Source organism: Beta vulgaris, chromosome 9, assembly GCF_026745355.1.
Source record: "Beta vulgaris subsp. vulgaris cultivar EL10 chromosome 9, EL10.2, whole genome shotgun sequence".
In the NCBI taxonomy this organism is placed as follows: domain Eukaryota; kingdom Viridiplantae; phylum Streptophyta; class Magnoliopsida; order Caryophyllales; family Amaranthaceae; genus Beta; species Beta vulgaris.
Window position 1 is genome coordinate 19,314,836 of NC_079210.1, and position 20,289 is coordinate 19,335,124.

Here is a 20,289-nt window from a genome sequence, read left to right on the forward strand (position 1 = left end):
CTTGATCTTCATGTGCGTGATGCATAGGAATTTCGAACCTATCTCTTGAATTAACATTCAAGATTCATTTTCTTTATTAAAGAATCCATCAAGAAACAATAACAAAATCCATTCTTTCATTCAAGAAACCATAAAGAACCTATCTTTAAATCAAGAACTTAAATATAGCCTTCAATTTCACATCAATTGATGTGAAATTGAAGGCTATATTTAAGTTCTTGATTTAAAGATAGGTTCTTTATGGTTTCTTGAATGAAAGAATGGATTTTGTTATTGTTTCTTGATGGATTCTTTAATAAAGAAAATGAATCTTGAATGTTAATTCAAGAGATAGGTTCGAAATTCCTATGCATCACGCACATGAAGATCAAGGATATGAAATTATCAACTCCTAACCAAGGTTTGATAATAACTGGGTTTGCATTCACTGCTTAAACTTTGGATTCACTCCTAAAACTTTAATTCCACAAGGAATAGGTTAAACTCACAAAACATCAACTAACTATTATTATGGCCGAAAACAAGTATTTATAATACAAGATTTCCTAAACCTACTAGAACTAGGAAAGCTTAAAGATAAAAGATATCTTCTAAAAGATAACTTCCTAATCACACGCCTAAACCTAACTACTTCACACGCCTAACATAAAATAAATACTACTTATTAAGACTCCATGATAAGGAATTAGACTCCTACTCATAATAGGATTCCTTTATCATTTAAACATTTACTTAAAATAAACTGAAAATAAAACCCTACTTTATATAGAATCCTAACAGAACTAGAATTCTATATAATTATTACTCTATTATATCAATATATTAAAAATATAATTATTTATTAGGAATAATTATAAAAAAGTAATTAATGATCAGGAATAATTAATTGCGATTCTAAAAAACGGGCTTTAAAAATACAATTAATTATCATGAATAATTACTTGGGTTTCTAAAACTGAATTTGGAATAAATAAATAGACTATATGTTCTAAAAATTATTTTGGGGTTAGCTTGTTGAATTGTTCTTCCTTTGATGACACCAATTAGGACAAAAATATGTTTTGTATGGGGGCTGACTAAGTTCCATACCGGTCTAATTAAACCTGACGGTTATACCGGTCTAACCACGGATAGCGTTCTGTGGGCTTAAGTCTAAGGGCTTGGGCGTGATCCAATCCACCTCATCAGTGCCTACGGGCCTAAAAGATATACTTTTGATAGAAGATAAGAATATATCCTAAGGGAATATTCTTAAGGATATCTCCCCCAAATATCGAGTCCAACCCAGACATGGTCTTATTCGGGTCCCTATAAATAATCCATTGATCTGAGTCATAAGGTATGTTCACGAATCCCAATACATTCTACTTGAGAGCTACCGGTTTTACCAAATACCGACTTAGGCATCGGAAGGGCGTTCCTCGGATCAACCCCCGAGGTTAGTTTACGTGTTCTTTCTTGCAGGAACTCAAACCGATTCGAGTGACTACGAGGCATACCGGTTTGTACCCTAAACTTGTCCCATACTGGAACAATTGGGGCTAGAAGGAGGGGCGAACAATACCTTGTAGTCAAAGCCATTTCTTGCAAACAAAACCCTCATGGATCCTAAGCAGCAATTTGGGATGCCGGAAACGGACGAAAACAATGTTCCCATTGAGAAAGCGCCCCCCAGGATTCTCAACCTCGCTGCCGGCTACTAGGCAAAGCCGGCCACCCACTGACAAAGGTAGAAAAACTCCTGAGACTCCCCAGGAGGACATCTTCCACACTCTGCAAAACATGTTCACCCCAGAACAACATAAGAGTGCAGCGGAAGTGTTCCAGGCGATGGCTAGTGGCACCCCACCGACCAGTCCCTCGGCTAAGCGACCTATGAGCACAGCCCACAGCCCAGTGAGAAAACCCCGCTCACTGTGGACGGGCCGCCAGGGAGAGCGAGACCGGCAGGATTAGGATCAGGTGGCCAACTCTAAAACTCCCACAGAGCATATGGGGAATGAAGAAGAAGAGGAGGAGGAGGCGCAGGACACGGAGGTTCAGCAGCAATCCTCTCATCAAAGAAAAGGGAACGAATATCGGCGTATGGCACCGCTATCTTTGCGGAATTCACCATTCTCTACTGCCATCCTTCAGGAGCCCATGGAGAAAATAAAAATGCCAACATGTAAGTATGACGGCAGAACAGATCCGGAGGACCACATATCAGCCTATGAGGGACACATGTTGTTATACACCGACACTGACTCGGTGTAGTATAAGGTGTTTTCCGCTACATTGACGGGGCTAGGGCAAACATGGTTCAAAAGCATACCGCCGGCAACGATTTTCGACTTCCGACAGCTTACATCAATGTTTGTCACACACTTCGTTAGCAACAATCGAAGGGAAAAAACCACCGGCGAGCTGATGTCGGTCAAGCAGGGAGAGACAAAAAGCTTAAGGGACTATGTCGGACGCTTTAACGCCGAGGCTGTCACCATCTCGACCCTCCAGCAGGAAGTCGCCGTCTTGGCTCTCATGACGGGACTGAAGGAAGGGACTCCCTTCAGCAACTATCTTGGCCGGAAGAAGTTAACCAGCCTCACAGAAGTTTTAGGCAAGGCCAACGATTATATCCGGGGAGAGGTGTTTGACAATGCCTCAAACACTAAGAGGCCTGCAGCAGAGGAAAAGGATAAAGAAAAAGACCGTAAAGAAGATAAATATCGGAAAGATAAAAAGTCGGACGCCTCCAATAGAAGAGAAGAGAATAATTCTGTGAAAAAGGGGCATGAAGGCCGACCAGACAAGTACCACAATTACACTCCTCTCACAACATCCCGTGCCCAAATATATGAGCTGCACAAAGATGACAACAAGTGGCGTAGGCCTCGGAAAATGTTTTACAAAGGCCAGGATAAGTCAAAATGGTGCGAGTTCCACAAGGATCACGGCCATATAACTGAAGACTGCAAAGACCTAAAGGACAGGATCGAGACCTCATTAGAAGAGGATACTTCACCCAGTACCAAGCGAGGGTCGAAAGCAAGTCTCCATCCTAGGAGGATGAAGATGGAAATAGACGGCCAGTTAAAGACAGGATCACTGAAACCCATGTCATATCAGGAGGACCGACCAGGGGGGTAGCATACATGGTGCCAAAGCCAGTTTGAAGGAAGTTAGGCACCAAGTAAACTTCAACAACGCAGGAAAATGGCCGGCACCTCCAGCCATGCCATCAATGCTTTTTACGAAGGAGGATGCCAGGGGGATAGTCTACCCCCATGACGACCCCCTGGTAATATCTCTGCGGATATCAACCACAATGGTTCATCGCGTGCTGGTGGACGGGGGAAGTTCTGCAAATATACTATATAAAGAGACATTTGAAAAAATGGGCTTTGAAGCCTCAAGCCTAAAGCCGATCTCATACCCAATTATCGGTTTCACAGGAGCCTCTGTAGTTCCAGAGGGAACCATCAAGCTGGCCGTCAAACTAGGGGAAGGGGCTCACTCTAGAGACCTGCTAGTAGAGTTCCTAGTGGTTAATGTACCGGCAGCGTACAACGCCATCATAGGACGACCTCTGATCCATGACGCTCAAGCCGTCGTTTCAACTTACCACCTCACAATGGTATATACCTCAAATGACGGCAACCCCGAGAAACTCCGAGGAAACCAGGAGTCGGCAAGGTCATGCTATCTGACGGCTCTCAGGCACTCTGACCATAAGCGACCTGCTGAAACGCCACCGTCAGAAAGAAAGAAGCGCCGGCTAGAAAACAAGGCCAAAAAGGACCTTTCAATGGAGAATTTCGAGGGAAGGCTGGCAGATCTGTCGAGACCTAGCCCAGAAGGAGAAACGGAGGAAATAAGCCTAGAGCTGGAAAGGCCGAGCAGGACTGTGAAGATTGGTGCAGATTTGACAGAGGAGGTAAAAGTAAACTTGATTTCCTTATTGAGAGACCATGCCGACATATTCGCTTTCTCTGCGGATGAGATGCCGGGCATTGATCCAGAGTTCATGGTGCACCGTTTTAATGTGAACGAAGATGTAAGACCGGTAAAGCAAAAGAAGCGTAACTTTTCCAGCGAAAAGAACGCAGCCATCAAGGAAGAGGTCGACAAACTGCTGGCAGCGGATTTCATCGAGCCCTGCGACTATCCTGAATGGCTTGCAAACGTGGTCATGGTAAAGAAAGCAAACGGCTCCTGGCGAATCTGTGTTGACTTCACAGACCTCAACAAAGCTTGCCCTAAGGATTGTTACCCGTTACCCAGAATAGACCAGCTGGTAGACTCTACAAGCGGGCACGCTTTACTTAGCTTCATGGACGCCTTCTCCAGGTACCATAAAATCAGCCTGTTAGAATCCGATAGGAACAAAGCAGCCTTCATCACAGAGGCCGGGGTATATTCGTACAAAGCCATGCCCTTTTGGCTCAAAAATGCCGGTGCTACTTACCAAAAACTGGTGGATAAAATCTTCGAGCACCAAAAGGGCCGGAATGTCGAGGTATATGTGGACGACATCATAGTTAAGAGCCTCACTGAAGAAGCACACGTTGTTGACCTTGCAGAGACCTTCACTACATTGCGAAAGTACCAAATGAAGCTAAACCCCAAAAAATGTGTATTTGGGGTAAGATCCGGCAAGTTCCTGGGATTCATGGTAAGTGAGAGAGGCATTGACGCCAATACAGATAAGGTTAAAGCCATCAACGACCTCCCGGAGCCGAAGAGCATCCGAGATATTCAGAAATTGACGGGAAGAATGAGAAAGCCCTACCGTTCTTTAAAATCCTTAGAGGCAACAAAAAGTTTGAGTGGGGAGATGAGCAGAAGCAGGCTTTCGAGGAGGTGAAGGCACACTTTAAAAAGCTACCGACAATCACTCGACCAGATCTGGGGGATAAGTTACAGCTCTATGTGTCGGTCTCACAGAAAACGGTAGCGGCCGTATTGTTGGTGAACAAGAAAGGGCAGCAGAGTCCCATATACTTCGTCAGCCATGTACTGATTGGAGCAGAGCAAAGATATATATGAGCTGCTGGAAAAGATGGCGTATGCCGTCCTGATCGCAGCAAGAAAGCTACGACCGTATTTTGACTCCCATACCGTCCAAGTGCTCACCAATCAACCTCTGGAAAAAGCTGTAATACCCCGAACTTTTAACTAATTTTATTATTTACTAATTGTGTTTATTAGCTTGATTGTGTCCTAAATTTTTTCATAACCATCATTGTTAAGATTATTTTCTAAAAGATGGTTACTTTAATTACTTTAGAAGCAATGTTTGTTGTGGCAATACTTATATATATATAGTTTTAATATTTTCCTAAAAATGGAAATCACCATGACCACACAACTCATCTTCTTCCTCAAGCTTCATGACCTTGCTCTCCAAGGCTTCTAGAACACCTTGCTCCCCAAGTATTCTTCACCATTAAGTCTTAATTAGTTTAATGGAGTTTTTGTTCCTAAAACCACTTTAAATAGTGTGTTAATTTCACCATTTTTCATCCACTTGAAAATTACAAACTATAACCACAACCTCCATTTACACCATCAAATAAAAATCTGAATTTCCATTTATGTGTCTTATTCTTTTTGAGTACCCATGAATGGCCCTAAATACCCACTCTCTTTCTCCTTTAATTTTAGGTTGTCGTACTGTTTTTCCCCAATATCGTCTTCTTAAAATCAGAATCTGCATATACTTCCTTCATGAAAGGTGTAGATCGTGAAAAGTTATTGAATTTAGACCTAAATATCATCTGATTCGGAGTTCGGACTAAAGAGTTAGACCCTCTGTAAGTTTATATTGTTCTAAGGTCCATTTTACTTCACAAAATAATCATACAACCTAATTATATAGTTTAAAAGAGATTGACATAGTCATTATTACTACACCTTAACTATATAAATGGTGTTTTTGATTAATAAAATTATAGTTTCATGCTCACATAGTTATTACTTAAGTTTATGTACTATAAGTACTAATTAAGTAAACTTGGATTATAAGTATAATGTTAGTAAGCTTAAAGTATAATTATAGTCCCACTTTTAGCTTAATGATATGACTATCACTTCTTAAGTTGTAGATTAAATAAGTCACTTATACATGGGTATCAATTAGTATGAAATATCACTAATACAAGTTTGAGTTTAACAATGAGTTAGATATCACTTTACTATTAAAAGTCTAATTAAAATATGAAAGTTCTATAATCTTACCTTCAAGTCATTAAACATGAATTTCCATGAATCTTATAAGTAGTGGTTATTACTAATTAAATAGTTTTACATAAGTTAGTGACCAAGTTACTAAATTCAGGAATTATAGTTTAAGTAATAAATGGTGATAATGAGGTTTCATAACTATTAATTTTAGAAACTCACTATTAAGTTATATTAAAGTACTTCATATAATGGACACATGATGCCATGATGGAAATGGATCATAGAGTTTAAAGTTCTAGAATAAAATATTAATAAGTCATCTTTTATTAATCCTTGAATAGATTAGAAAGGAAAGAGATATTACAAGCCTCCCCCGGCTATCAAGTATAATAATCGCGACTCGAGGTAACGTCTACTGCTAACACCCGCACTCCCCTTCTAACTACGTTTTATGACGCTTTTACATAATATTTTGATGATATGTATTTATGGATTGCGGGATATGAAATGTTTTGCTAAATGATGTTTATGATGATAAATTGGTTTCATGATGCTTAAGAGATGTTTTATGACATAAATATAAAAATAACGAAACATGATAAATGAAAGTGAAAGATGGTTTATGGCAGTACTATGTTCTCTGGGCCGTGCACTTGTCATTCTGTTATATGGCGGCAACGCCACCTTCTGATGGGGGACAACATCCTCGGTGGTACCCGCACTATGTTTGGCATTATATGCCACCTTCTGATGGGGGACAAGGGTCCTCGGTGGCTTTGTCTTATGTTATGATGGCCATATGCCACCTTCTGATGGGGGACAAAGGTCCTCGGTGGCTTTGCCTTATGTTATGATGTATGGCTTTATGCCACCTTCTGATGGGGGACATATGTCCTCGGTGGCTTAGCCTTCTGTTGTACTCGCCAAATAACCAAAAGAAGATTTCTGATAATTAATATGATATAATGCTGAATTACAATACGTATCTTTCTTTTAAATCCCTGATATGAATTGCGAAATGGTTTAACTATATTCTCCCCTCTCTGTTTGCAAATAAAATGAGTTGAAATGAATTTACGATGTTAGAGTAGTATGTTACTGGGCCTCGGCTCATGACGTTTTGTTTTCTGTTTTAGGTATGGCAAAGCATATGCAAGGGTGATATTATGGATTATGTTGATGTAACTCTACACATATTTGGGATGTTTAGAATACTATGTATTATGAGTAATCATTATTACTCTACTTGAGAGTTTGTATATTTTTAGAGATCATTTTAAGGCTATTATTTTATTTATGGGCCCATAACCCACAGCTTAAGTTCTGTTTCCGCTGCCAATCATGAGTAATTAAGGTTATGAATTCTCGAGGTGTTACAAAAGCTCTACACAAGCTCGATACAACCGGCAGGCTCCTCAAATGGGAAATAGAGCTATCTGAGTTCGACATTGAATACCGGTCTCGCACGGCCATCAAAGCTCAAGCACTGGCTGACTTCATAGTCGAGACTACATATACTGAGCCAGCTGAATCCACTGGCGTCTGGAAGATAGAGGTTGACGGTTCAGCAGCCCAAAGCGGAGCTGGAGCAAGAGTAGTCATGACGTCCCCAGAAGGGGAAATCTTTGAGTATGCCATACGATTTAGCTTCAAGGCATCTAACAACGAAGCAGAATAAGAAGCAGCCCTGGCCGGACTAAGTCTGAGCATAGCGGTTGGTGCGAAAAAGATTATCATGATGACATGATCGCAATTGGTATCCAGCCAAATCGAGGGAACCTATGAAGCTCGGGAACCGGTAATGGAGAAATACCTCAATAAGGTCAAGAGCGCGACAGCAGAATTGCAGAGTTTTGAGGTCAAACTTGTCCCAAAAACAGAAAACATGGCGGCTGATGCCCTGTCAAAGCTGGCAAGTTCGAGCGCCAGTGACAAAAAGCGAAGCGTCATGGTGGAAACCTTGGGAGAACGCAGCATAGACACGCCGGCATCAAATATCAATGTCATAGACAAAACTCCAAAGTGGTATGACGACATTGTAGCCTACAAACTGGCAGGAACCCTCCCAGAAGATAAGGTTGTGGCCCAGAAACTGAAAAAGGGACGCATCCTGGTATTGCATATTTCAGGGCCAATTGTACAAGAAAGGGCTCTCACTCCCACTTTTAAGGTGCGTAACAGCCCACGAGGCAACGAAGATAATTGAAGAAATTCATGAAGGGATCTGCGGGAACCATATCGGCGGAAAGGCGCTGGCATTAAAGGCATTGAGAGCAGGCTTCTACTGACTATGTATGTTGGCGGACGCCCAGGCATACGTCAAAAAGTGTGATAAATGCCAGCGATTTGTGCTGGTAATCAACCAGCCGGCACTGACCTGCAGCCGATATTAAACCCAATCCCTTTCGCTCAGTGGGGGATGGACATAATAGGGGCCTTCACACAGGCATCCGGAGGGAGGAAGTTCCTGATTGTGGGCATTGACTAGTTCACGAAATGGATTGAGGCAAAGATAACGGCCAGTCAGGTAAAAAAGTTTATCTGGCAAAACATCATCACTGGGTTCGGCATTCCTATGGGGATAGTGATGGATCACGGCGTCCAATTTGACTGCAGCCCTATACGCGACTTCTTACGCCCCTATAGCATTAAGTTTGCTTATTCGTCGGTTTGCCATCCTCAAAGCAATGGACAGGCAGAGGCTGCTAACAAACAGATCCTCAACGCCCTAAAAAAGAGGCTGGACGAACTAAAGGGAGCGTGGGCCGACATGGTTCCAGCCGTGTTATGGTCAAACAGGACCACGGAAAAAGAAGCCACAGGTGAAACACCATTCTGGCTAGCTTTCGGAGTAAAGGCAGTCCTGCCGATAGAAGTGGGTTTGCCTAATTAGCGAATTCTAAATTACGAACCAGATCTGAACGAACAGTTACACAAAGAAGACCTAGATCTTCTCCCAGAAGTGAGGCTGGCAGCAGAACTAAGATCAGCAGCATACAAGGACCGGATAAGCAAGGCCTACAACAAGCGAGTGTGAAGTCAACCCATTTCCAAGGGGGACTTCGTGCTCAGGCGAACCGCGGCAACCGGTAAGGCACACGTGGACGGTAAACTTACCGCCAATTGGGAAGGACCATACTTGGTCAAGGAGGAAATCGTGCCCGGGTCCTACCGGTTGGAAGACATGTCGGGCAAGCTGCTAAAAAATAGTTGGAATGCTACTGTCCTCAAAAGATACTATGCATAGTGAATATAACAGGCATTGTTGCCAGTAGGATTTAATTTTTCCTAGCATTCTTGTTTTTATCATTGTAGGCCATAAATCCGACACAGCCGGGAAGAGCCGTTTCATTTTAATAAAATGAGCATCTTCTGCATACAACTTTTTAACTGTTTAAACTTGCCGGTCAATGACCATCATGGATCTGCCGGTTAAAGACAGACAAACACTATCATTCAGTCAATGACCTTATTGGATCTGCTGAATAAAGTGTGAAACCAGCCAATGACCTTTGTGGATCTGCCGGATAAAACAGACAAGCACTATCATTCAGTCAATGATCTTATAGGATCTGCTGAATAAAGTGTGAAACCGGTCAATGACCTTCGTGGATCTGCCGGATAAAATGGACGAGCATTATCGTTTAGTCAATGACCTTATTGGATCTGCTGAATAGAGTAAAGTGCGAAACTGGGACCTTCGTGGATCTGCCGGATAAAGTTAAAAAAGCATTACCAATTACTCAGTCAATGACCTTAATGAATCTACTGAGTAATAGTGACTGCATCATGTTAAAAGTTAATTCAGGAACCCGCGATTAAGCTGGTTAAAATCTTGTTGTGATAACGATCAATGACCTTCGATAAGTAAGCCGGTTTAAATTAACTATAAAACAGAAACATGTAAATAATTAACAAGACGACATCAATGATTAAGGGATCTGTATTAATAGTCAAAAAGACGAATTACACTCCTAAAACAGTTGGCCACAAACGGCCAACTGCAAAACACTAATCGGTCACAGACGACCATATGTTCAGAACGATAAAGATAGTTTGGCTGCCCAAGGAAAAAGACGTTATGATCGCGAAAAGCTTGAAACCCACAAAGTGGCCCAGTACAAGAAGGGTAAGGAGGGAGGCCGTAAATCTACTTGGCAGGCTCTTCCTCCTCAAAACCGTCAACAATGACCACTGGCTCTTCCGGATTGTCATGACCGGTAGCAGGGCTGGCAACTACAGCAGCATCATTGACGATCTCCTGCTCTTCTTCAAACTCGACCCTGGGATTCGCGTTGGCAATGTCGGCCCTCGGAAACACCTTAGTCCAGGACTTCGCCCTCAACCGGTAGCCCATGGACAAGCTGGACGTGGGCTTCTTCAATTTTGGACCAGTCGAAATCCGGGAAGGTATGTCAGACACACCTCATGGCCGCAGACCAGCCGCCATTATACCGGTTGAGCAGACGGTCCACAAAATCCATGCTCTTCTAGTATTCCTTAACAGCCTCGCGCTCCAGCTCCTTTGCTTCCGCGATCTGCTCCCGGAGTAGCCGGATCTCCTCATCCTTATTGAACAGGGCCAAGGAGTGGCCCTCCACCGCTTTGACAAGGGTGGCATCAGCCTTGCTCTCAACAGCAAGAGCATCATTCTTCTCGGTGTTAGCCAGATGAAGCTCTTGTTCCTTAGCGGTCATCCGGCCCTTCAGCTCCTTATGGTCCTTCACCTCATTGAAGTAGGAGGTCTGAAAGTACCGGTAGAAGTCGCAAAGCTCTTTACCGGACTGGGCGGACTGCAAAGAAGCAAAACAACAGAGAGGTCAGTATAAGAAAAAGGCCGATAGCGTACAAGAAGAAGCGCAATAGCTAAAAGCTTACCGTGGCCAAGTTATGCGCATGCGTCGCGGCAAGCGTATAAACCTCATCCACCGGTATATCGTATTTAAGCTGCATAGCTTTTAAAATACGATATCCCAGATTCCCGCCCTCCAATGGACGGTCCAGGAGCAGCGATTCGTCGTCCAAGACATTAAGCTTAGGATCGAACTTCTCACCATCCTTCACCGGAGAGCGAGACCAGCGTTTGTTCATTATATCCGGCATCTCTATCCGGTTTCGCTCTAGGAAGCCCACCTTCTGGGCTTGGCAAAAGTCTCCAGCCCTGGCACCATTTCAGGCAGGGTCAGCTGCTTGTAGTTCTTCAGCCGCGGCGAAGAGCTACCAACTTCGGCAACTCGGCCGGTAATAAGGTTAACAGGGGTAGAGGCTGGGACGACGGTGCCGGCCTTAGAAACCGCCTTCTTTGACGGCGGCTGTTCCGTGGTCTGCTCAGATTTCCTCTTCTGAGCAGTCAGACCAGCCTGTCGTCGCACCAGGGGCATATCATCCCTTTCGTCCTCTTCGGGACTAGAGTTCCGACCCGGTCCCCGGCCTCCCCTACCTCCTCGGGCCCCTCGGCCGCCAGCAGTCACCTGAATGGGGACAAAGCGACGAGGAGGTTTCGGTGACATGTTGCTAAGCGGCCGGTATTTGTGATCGACGTGAAGAGCTTCACGTATTAAAAAATCTCGGCCTGAAGACAAGAAAAAGTAAAGCAATAACAAAAATTAAAGCAAAAGCATAAACACACCATATGGGTCAGACTGGCAGAAGCCTAAGGCCGAGATGGCGGGGTTGGTAAAGACATAAGTGGTGTGGGGGAGCCAGTACTTGGGAACCGATATCTTTTTCTTGCCTCTCAGGGCTGGAATGGAGTCAGAAGCAAAGTAATCAAACGCAACTTTTTCCCGACGAGTTAAACCCCTGTCCCTTATATGTTCCATCCGGGAGCGGGGTTTGGTCCATTGGCGCCTCAGGAGGAAGTCATCGGGTACATGCACCCAGAAAAATCGGCCTCTCTAAAGCTTGAGGGAGCTCAGTTTAGGATATACCGTCAATTTACCGGCCCTGGTGTACAAGGACATCCATCCACCTCGGCCCTCGAGTTCATCGTCCCGGGATCTCTTCTTCCTCCCGGCCCCTTTTCCCTTGGCATAACCATCTTCCTTAATCCAATGCAGCTTGCGGAACAGGTTTAAGGTTTCCGGAAAGCCCTTGTAACGGACCACCCAGGCATAAGCCATCAAATTGCGCCATCCAAGGGGGGTCAGTTGGGCCAGACGGATATTCCAGGCCTTGAAAACCTTAACAAAAAAAAGGGTCTAAGGGGAATCTCATCTCAAAGTCAAGCATATGGGCATAAATGGCCACATGACCGGCAGGGCAATCGGTCACACGGCTCCCTTCAGCCGGGAGTACAAGTCGGTACCCCTCAGGAAAGGCGAAATACTGGCCCAACTACTATCTAACTGAACACCAGCGGCACTGCCGGTATCACTAGGTGGCATATATAGGTCCGCCAGGTCCTCTTCATCTGACTCCTCGGGAATTATTTCTAGAGGACCTTCCCGGTCAGAGTCATCCTCAGCCTCTAGGGTAGTGGATTCCTCGTCCGATTCCTCTAGGTGTCTCTCCACACTTTCCACGGCATCTGAATGCACCGGGGACACAGTTGCCTCTCTGGGTCTAGGTCTACTGGAAGTCTCACCAATCTCGAAGGTTGATCTGTGTACCGGGGGCTTACCGGGAGGAAACAAGTCAGGGGAGCGCTCAGCTAAACCTCTCATGGTCCCATATTGTTCTAGAGCCTCAGCTTGCCCTAATACCATCCCTAGTGGTGAGGCGTGAAGTGCCGGTTCATTCTCTTGTCTACCGGAAGTACTACAGTCATCTTGGCTATTGGCCCTAAGTTCCGAAGCGGGGTTAATTATGGGTGAGTCATTAACCTCTACAGACCTGATGGAAGTACTATCGGAATTTATTATGGATTAATTATGGGTGAGTCATGACGGAGGGAGTCCCAGAGACATTTTGCGAATCGGAATATTCGGAATTGGAAGACATTATAAATAAGACGGTATGAAAGATGGGAAAAAGTTTTGATGAAATACTTGGAAGTAGGGATGCGAGGAGTAAATGCACCGGAATCAACAATGAGCGTGAGGTCGGAAGAGGAAATCAAGCAAAACCGTCAAGAGCACTGAAGGGTAGTGTAGAGAGAAGAAGATCGTTATAAGCACAATCGCAAGAGAGAGAATGTGGGAAATGAGAAACGGAGGGCGCACAAAGAGTATTTATAGAGGGAATTGCGGTCGAGATCGAACGACTCTTCGTCTTCCCGTCCCGATCATGCCACGTGTTAATAAGTGCCACCCAGCTGTGAAGCAATCACTCCTGATGAGCTCTAAAGGCAGGTGCGCGGACCTAGGCAATGATTGAAATTCTCTGGCCAGCGTTTCACATTCCTTCATCAAGATTAAGTCAGCATCACCCATGTCGGTTTAAAACCTACTAAGTGGGATACGTCCATGCTAGACATACCGGCTTGGGGGCTAGTTGTATGGGGGCTGACTAAGTTCCATACCGGTCTAAATTAAACCTGATGGTTATACCGGTCTAACCACGGCTAGCGTTCTGTGGGCTTAAGTCTAAGGGCTTGGGCGTGATCCAATCCACCTCATCAGTGCCTATGGGCCTAAAAGATATACTTTTGATAGAAGATAAGAATATATCCTAAGGGAATATTCTTAAGGATATCTCCCCCAAATATCAGGCCCAACCCAGACATGGGCTTATTCGGGTCCCTATAAATAAACCGTTGATCTGAGTCATAAGGTACGTTCACGAATCCCAATACATTCTACTTGAGAGCTACCGGTTTTACCAAATACTGACTTAGGCATCGGAGGGGCGTTCCTCGGATCAATCCCCGAGGTTAGTTTACGTGTTCTTTCTTGCAGGAACTCAAACCGATTCGAGTGACTACGAGGCATACCAGTTTGTACCCTAAACTTGTCCCATACCGGAACATGTTTCAACATGGGATACTAATGATGGAGAGACACAATTAGGTGTCGGTGTCCACATGATGTCATGCATATATTACTATGAATCATATAGTAAATAATACTTGAAGCGTGAATTCCACTAACTTTCTAAATGCTTCATGACCAATAACGAAGAACTAGGACCTTGTGATGCCTCTAATAAGTCCATCAAGCAACAAACTAGAACCCACAATTGTGTCTGCTAGAATAATGGAGGAAGAGATCCAATTTTCTCTCTCACACGTAGCTATGCGAGCCGCCAATTTTGGCAGAAGTATTACAAAATAATTTTTCCTCTTTTGTTATGTTTCCATTTACATTATTTTTTAGTATATATTTCCTTCGTTTTCTTTTAATGTAGAAACTATCATTTTTTTTATCTATTTCTTTTTTAATGTATACATTCTTGCAATGCATAAACTATCATTTTTTATCTATTTCTTTTTAATATACACATTATTACCTTTTCTATTTATGGTAACACATCTCATCTAATTTCTCCTTTTTTCCACCTATGTGGTCCACTTTTTTGTTTTTATAACTCACTTTATGATTTCTCTAACTTTTTAGTTTCTCTTTCACTTTTGGACCTCCTTCTTTGTTATCCCCAAAACTGAAGTGAGTAAATTAAAAGAACGGAGGAAGTATAAACTTCAGATTTACCTAAATGAAAACAAATTAACCCAGCCTCCTCTTTTTTACTTGGCCAAAAATTATCCCTAATGGCTTAAAATTCTTAACCTATTAGGATTCAGATATAGTTAGTAGTAAACTTAATTACATTAAGACTTACTCCCTCTGTTTTTTTTTATCTTTCTCACTTTCCGTTTTAGTGTGTTTTTTTTTAATCTTCTCACTTTGAATCTATCTATTTAAGGTATTGAAATCTTCCTATATTACCCTCATCTATTACCTAATATTTACATCTAATACCCTAACTAAAATAATAAATTAATCTATAGTGGGTCCCAATATCTCCATTAGGTTCAAACTTTTCAATCTCTCTCTTCTATCTCACGTTATTTTCTAGATCCTTCATTACTCTCAACCACCCATTAAATATCTCATTCAATAAATTGTCCAACCAGTCAACCACCCTAGATCTAAAATTGTTCTTCTTATCTCATGTTCATGTTCTGGATCCTTCATTTCTCTCTCTCTCTCTCTCTCTCTCTCTCTCTCTCTCTCTCTCTCTCTCTCTCTCTCTCTCATACCCTAGATCTAAAACTGTTCTTCAACCTCATACTCCCAACGTCTCTCTCTCTCTCATAATTCACTCTCTCTCATAATTCACTCTCACTCTCTCTCAAACCCTAGATCTAAAATTGTTCTTCATCTTCTCTCTCACACAAATTTTAAAGGTTATCAATTTCTTGCAAAATTCAAACACCTAAATTCTGGGTTTGCTTTGTATAAAGATCATGGCTGAAAAGTCGAATTTAGAGATTTGTGAGGAATTTCAAAGTGTTCCAAACTCAGAGATCCCTGAAAGTCCTTCAAACGAGTCTTTGAACAATTAATAACTCTTTGTTCCAGACTCAGAGAGCCCTGAAAGTCCTTCAAACGAGTCTTTCAACAATGAAGAAGACGAAGCTAATTGTTCCATACTCCTGACAGAGAAGTGTTAGATCTGAGGTCGAACTTGAAGAATTTCCATTACCGTCGCCGGAGGAAATTTACAACAATTTGAAAATTTATTTCCCGGCGGTGAAACTTAAGCATTGTCAACCTTCGAGGGAGTTACCTTAACTTTCCTTTTTTTTTTGTGTTTTGCCAATTAATTTTTATGCATGATTGAATGTGGTTTTGCTGCTGGTAGATCTTAGGGTTTTCATGGTTTTATGATTTTTGCGTTGTCTGTTACCCTAATTTTTTTTGCTACTGAATTTTTGTTTGTTTGTTTTTTTGTTCGTCTGATTTTTGTTCCTCTGTTTTAGGATTTTCATGTTTGTAGAATTTTTGTTGCTAAGGTTAATACTGAATTTTTTTATGTTCCTCTGTTTTTAGGATTTTTGCTTACCCTAATGTTTTTTGCTACTGAGTTTTTGTTTGTGTTTTTTTTTTGTTCGTCTGATTTTTGTTCCTCTGTTTTTAGGGTTTCATGTTTTTATGATTTTTGCGTTGTCTGTTACCCTAAATCTTTTTGCTACTGAATTTTTGTTTGTTTTTTTTTTTGTTCGTCTGATTTTTGTTCCTCTGCTATTACCATTTTCATGTTTGTAGAATTTTTTTTTTTGTTCGTACTGAATTTTTTTTGTTCGTCTTTTTTTAGGATTTTCATGTTCCACTTATTTTTGTTCGTCTGTTATGCTACTGAATTTTTGTTTCTTCATGTTGGATTTTGCTGCTGGTGTTAGTGTTAGATTAGGCTCATGTTGGGCTTCATGCTATTAATGTTAGTGTTATTAGTGTTAGATTAAGGTCTGTTTGTTCGTCTGTTAGTGTTATTAGTGTTAGATTAAGGTCTGTGTGTTCGTCTGTTAGTGTTATTAGTGTTATTAGTGTTGGATTTTTCATGCTATTAGTGTTAGATTGGGGTCATGTTGGTCTTCATGCTAGATTTTTGCTTTGTCTAATTTTGTTATGCTACTGAATTTTTGTTTCTTCATGTTGGATTTTGCTACTGGTGATAGTGTTAGATTAGGGTCATGTTGGTCTTCATGCTATTATTGTTAGTGTTATTAGTGTTAGATTAAGGTCTGTTTGTTTGTCTGTTAGTGTTATTAGTGTTATTAGTGTTGGATTTTTCATGCTATTAGTGTTAGATTAGGGTCATGTTAGTCTTCATGCTAGATTTTTGCTTTGTCTAATTTTGTTATGCTACTGAATTTTTGTTTCTTCATCTGTTTTATTTGTGTATGTTTTTGTTCATGTTGGTTTTTGCTGCTGGTAGACCTTAGGGGTTTCTCTGTTTTCATGCTATTAGTGTTAGATTAGGGTCATGTTGGTCTTCATGCTAGATTTTTGCTTTGTCTAATTTTGTTATGCTACTGAATTTTTGTTTCTTCATCTGTTTAATTTGTGTATGTTTTTGTTCATGTTATTTTTTGCTGCTGGTAGACCTTAGGGGTTTCTCTGTTTTCATGCTATTAGTGTTAGATTAGGGTCATGTTGGTCTTCATGTTAGATTTTTGCTTTGTCTAATTTTGTTATGCTACTGAATTTTTGTTTCTTCATCTGTTTTGTTTGTGTATGTTTTGGTTCATGTTGGTTTTTGCTGCTGGTAGACCTTAGGGGTTTCTCTATTTTCATGCTATGAGTGTTAGATTAGGGTCATGTTGGTCTTCATGTTAGATTTTTGCTTTGTCTAATTTTGTTATGCTACTGAATTTTTGTTTCTTCATCTGTTTTGTTTGTGTATGTTTTGGTTCATGTTGGTTTTTGCTGCTGGTAGACCTTAGGGGTTTCTCTGTTTTCATGCTATTAGTGTTAGATTAGGGTCATGTTGGTCTTCATGTTAGATTTTTGCTTTGTCTAATTTTGTTATGCTACTGAATTTTTGTTTCTTCATCTGTTTTGTTTGTGTATGTTTTGGTTCATGTTCGTTTTTGCTGCTGGTAGACCTTAGGGGTTTCTCTGTTTTCATGCTATTAGTGTTAGATTAGGGTCATGTTGGTCTTCATGCTAGATTTTTGCTTTGTCTAATTTTGTTATGCTACTGAAGTTTTGTTTCTTCATGTTGGATTTTGCTGCTGGTGTTAGTGTTAGATTAGGGTCATGTTGGTCTTCATGCTAGTAATGTTAGTGTTATTAGTGTTAGATTAAGGTCTGTTTGTTTGTCTGTTAGTGTTATTAGTGTTGGATTTTTCATGCTATTAGTGTTAGATTAGGGTCATGTTGGTCTTCATGCTAGATTTTTGCTTTGTCTAATTTTGTTATGCTACTGAATTTTTGTTTCTTCATCTGTTTTATTTGTGTATGTTTTGGTTCATTTTGGTTTTTGCTGCTGGTAGACCTTAGGGGTTTCTCTGTTTTCATGCTATTAGTGTTAGATTAGGGTCATGTTGGTCTTCATGTTAGATTTTTGCTTTGTCTAATTTTGTTATGCTACTGAATTTTTGTTTCTTCATCTGTTTTGTTTGTGTATGTTTTGGTTCATGTTGGTTTTGCTGCTGGTAGACCTTAGGGGTTTCTCTGTTTTCATGCTATTAGTGTTAGATTAGGGTCATGTTGGTCTTCATGTTAGATTTTTGCTTTGTTTAATTTTGTTATGCTACTGAATTTTTGTTTCTTCATCTGTTTTGTTTGTGTATGTTTTGGTTCATGTTCGTTTTTGCTACTGGTAGACCTTAGGGGTTTCTCTGTTTTCTTGCTAGTAGTGTTGGATTAGGGTCATGTTGGTGCCTGTGATGATGATGAGTTGCATATGGCCATTGTTTTAGTCAAACGTAGTGCGGCTAACTAAGTGTATCCTACTTAGAATCATGGATAGCTCTGTGATGCGGCTCATAGTAGCCACCACAGTAGCATGAAGCTTGATTCTAAGTGGGTTATGCTTGTGTTATTGCCACCTCGTTTGACAACCTCAATGATCAATTATGTGAGAGGTTCATTTTATCATTGATATGCTCCATTTCAACGTAACATGATGACTTCATTTCAATAAATACAGACATTTGAATTATATGACAGCCCAAACAGAATATATATAATATGCATAAGCTTTCAAAATGTTTACAAAAACTTGTATGTTTTCCATTTAACTTCCTATCTTCACAATAACTTTGTAACTTTACAAAAACTTTTCTTTCTTCACAAAAACTTTATAACTTAACAAAAGCTTTCTACCTATTCTTCATAATAACTTTGTAGATATCCTTCATCTTCTTGTTGTAAGATGTTCAATTGCCATTCATATGTTCTGCAATAAATTGAACTGCCTTGTGAACATCTTCAACAGCTGGTCCAACTTCTTCTGGCAGCGAGCCTAAATCTTCAAGTTGTGACTTCTTTGCATGGGATTCATCATATTCATTATTTCCACAAACTTTTATAACTTCATTTAGATAGAATTGAAGTGACATCCATACATTACTTAGAGTCTTTGGATGTAGTTCTTCCCATGATTCATTAACAGCAGCAACTAGTTGGTCAGTTTTCCTTGGTGATTTTCTGTATTGCAATGTTTGAAGTACTCTAAAGTAACCTAAATCCAAAATATTCATGTCTGGGCTGTTTGGTGGTTGTTGTATCAACCTAAAATCAAATCCATGTAGTAGTTTGTGTTGTTGAAATACTGGATCATCATTGTTTATGTGACATGGTGCATTATCTTGTTGTATGTATATGACCTTGCTAAGGTCATTTGGCCATTTCTCCCTGATGGCAGGCATGATTTTGTTTACCAACATGTCTCTAATAACATCTTTTGTTATTGCATCAATGGGCTTTGTTTCTAGAGTTCCCCTAGGCCTGTTATCTGATGATCTTTGTGCTGGAACTTGTTTTGTGAAAGGCCATATGCCAATCTTCCCGTCAAATGCACAAGAACCATCTTGGTTCCACCTTGGTCTTGCTACTGCAGCCATGAACATGGCTTTTGGGATGAAGTTTTTGTTTTTTATCTTCCTCCATGGTGTTTTTTCCTTTGGATGTAGATATGCTCTGACTCTTTTTTGTGTCATATAGAACCATTTCTCATCTATGTGAACAACATTTCTCATATCTACGTAAGTGGGGTTTGTGTACAATGTGTTTCTTTGAAGTAAACTGATGACCCACATACACCTTCTTAGTTTTTTCTTCATGTCCAAATCTGGTTTTAATGGACTTGTATGAGGTCTTAATCCCCCCCTTTTAACTATCCTCCATAATGTTGTGTAATGCAAATCAAGTGCTTGAGCTAATACTCTTAAACTTGTCCTTTGACATAAAGGTCAGAGGATACCTGATGGAGAGTGACATTTGCCTTCCGTCTTCCACATTTGTGTTTGTTGTTTCTGACATTGATGGGCTGCCCTTGAGCTACTTGATGTATGGCTTTTTTCCAGATGCTGTAAATGGTCCTTGTGGTGACGTTGAACTTCTGTGCAGCTTTCTTCTTCGCCCCCCATGGAAGATTTCCAACCACTGTCTGACTTAGAAGCCATTCAGCTATGATTTGGCGCTTTTCGTTGCTGAGCCTAGGCCCGTGATGTGGCTGTTGATCAGATACTACAAGGGCGATTGTTCATTTACTACTTTCACATCAAGCCTGAGG

At 41.2% G+C, this 20,289-nt stretch overlaps 1 protein-coding gene across 1 annotated transcript; it reads right to left on the bottom strand.

The window, feature by feature from the left end:
- Positions 1-18,931: 18,931 nt before the first annotated feature.
- On the bottom strand, positions 18,932-19,753 carry LOC130590171 (uncharacterized). Its single transcript, XM_057392191.1, has one exon. It carries the CDS (start codon positions 19,751-19,753, stop codon positions 18,932-18,934), a length of 822 nt encoding a protein of 273 aa, XP_057248174.1.
- Positions 19,754-20,289: the final 536 nt, after the last annotated feature.

Bases quoted from the DNA above. Each gene is read 5' to 3' on its own strand.
- LOC130590171 (XM_057392191.1), bottom strand. From the start codon at position 19,753: ATGAGAAATGTTGTTCACATAGATGAGAAATGGTTCTATATGACACAA.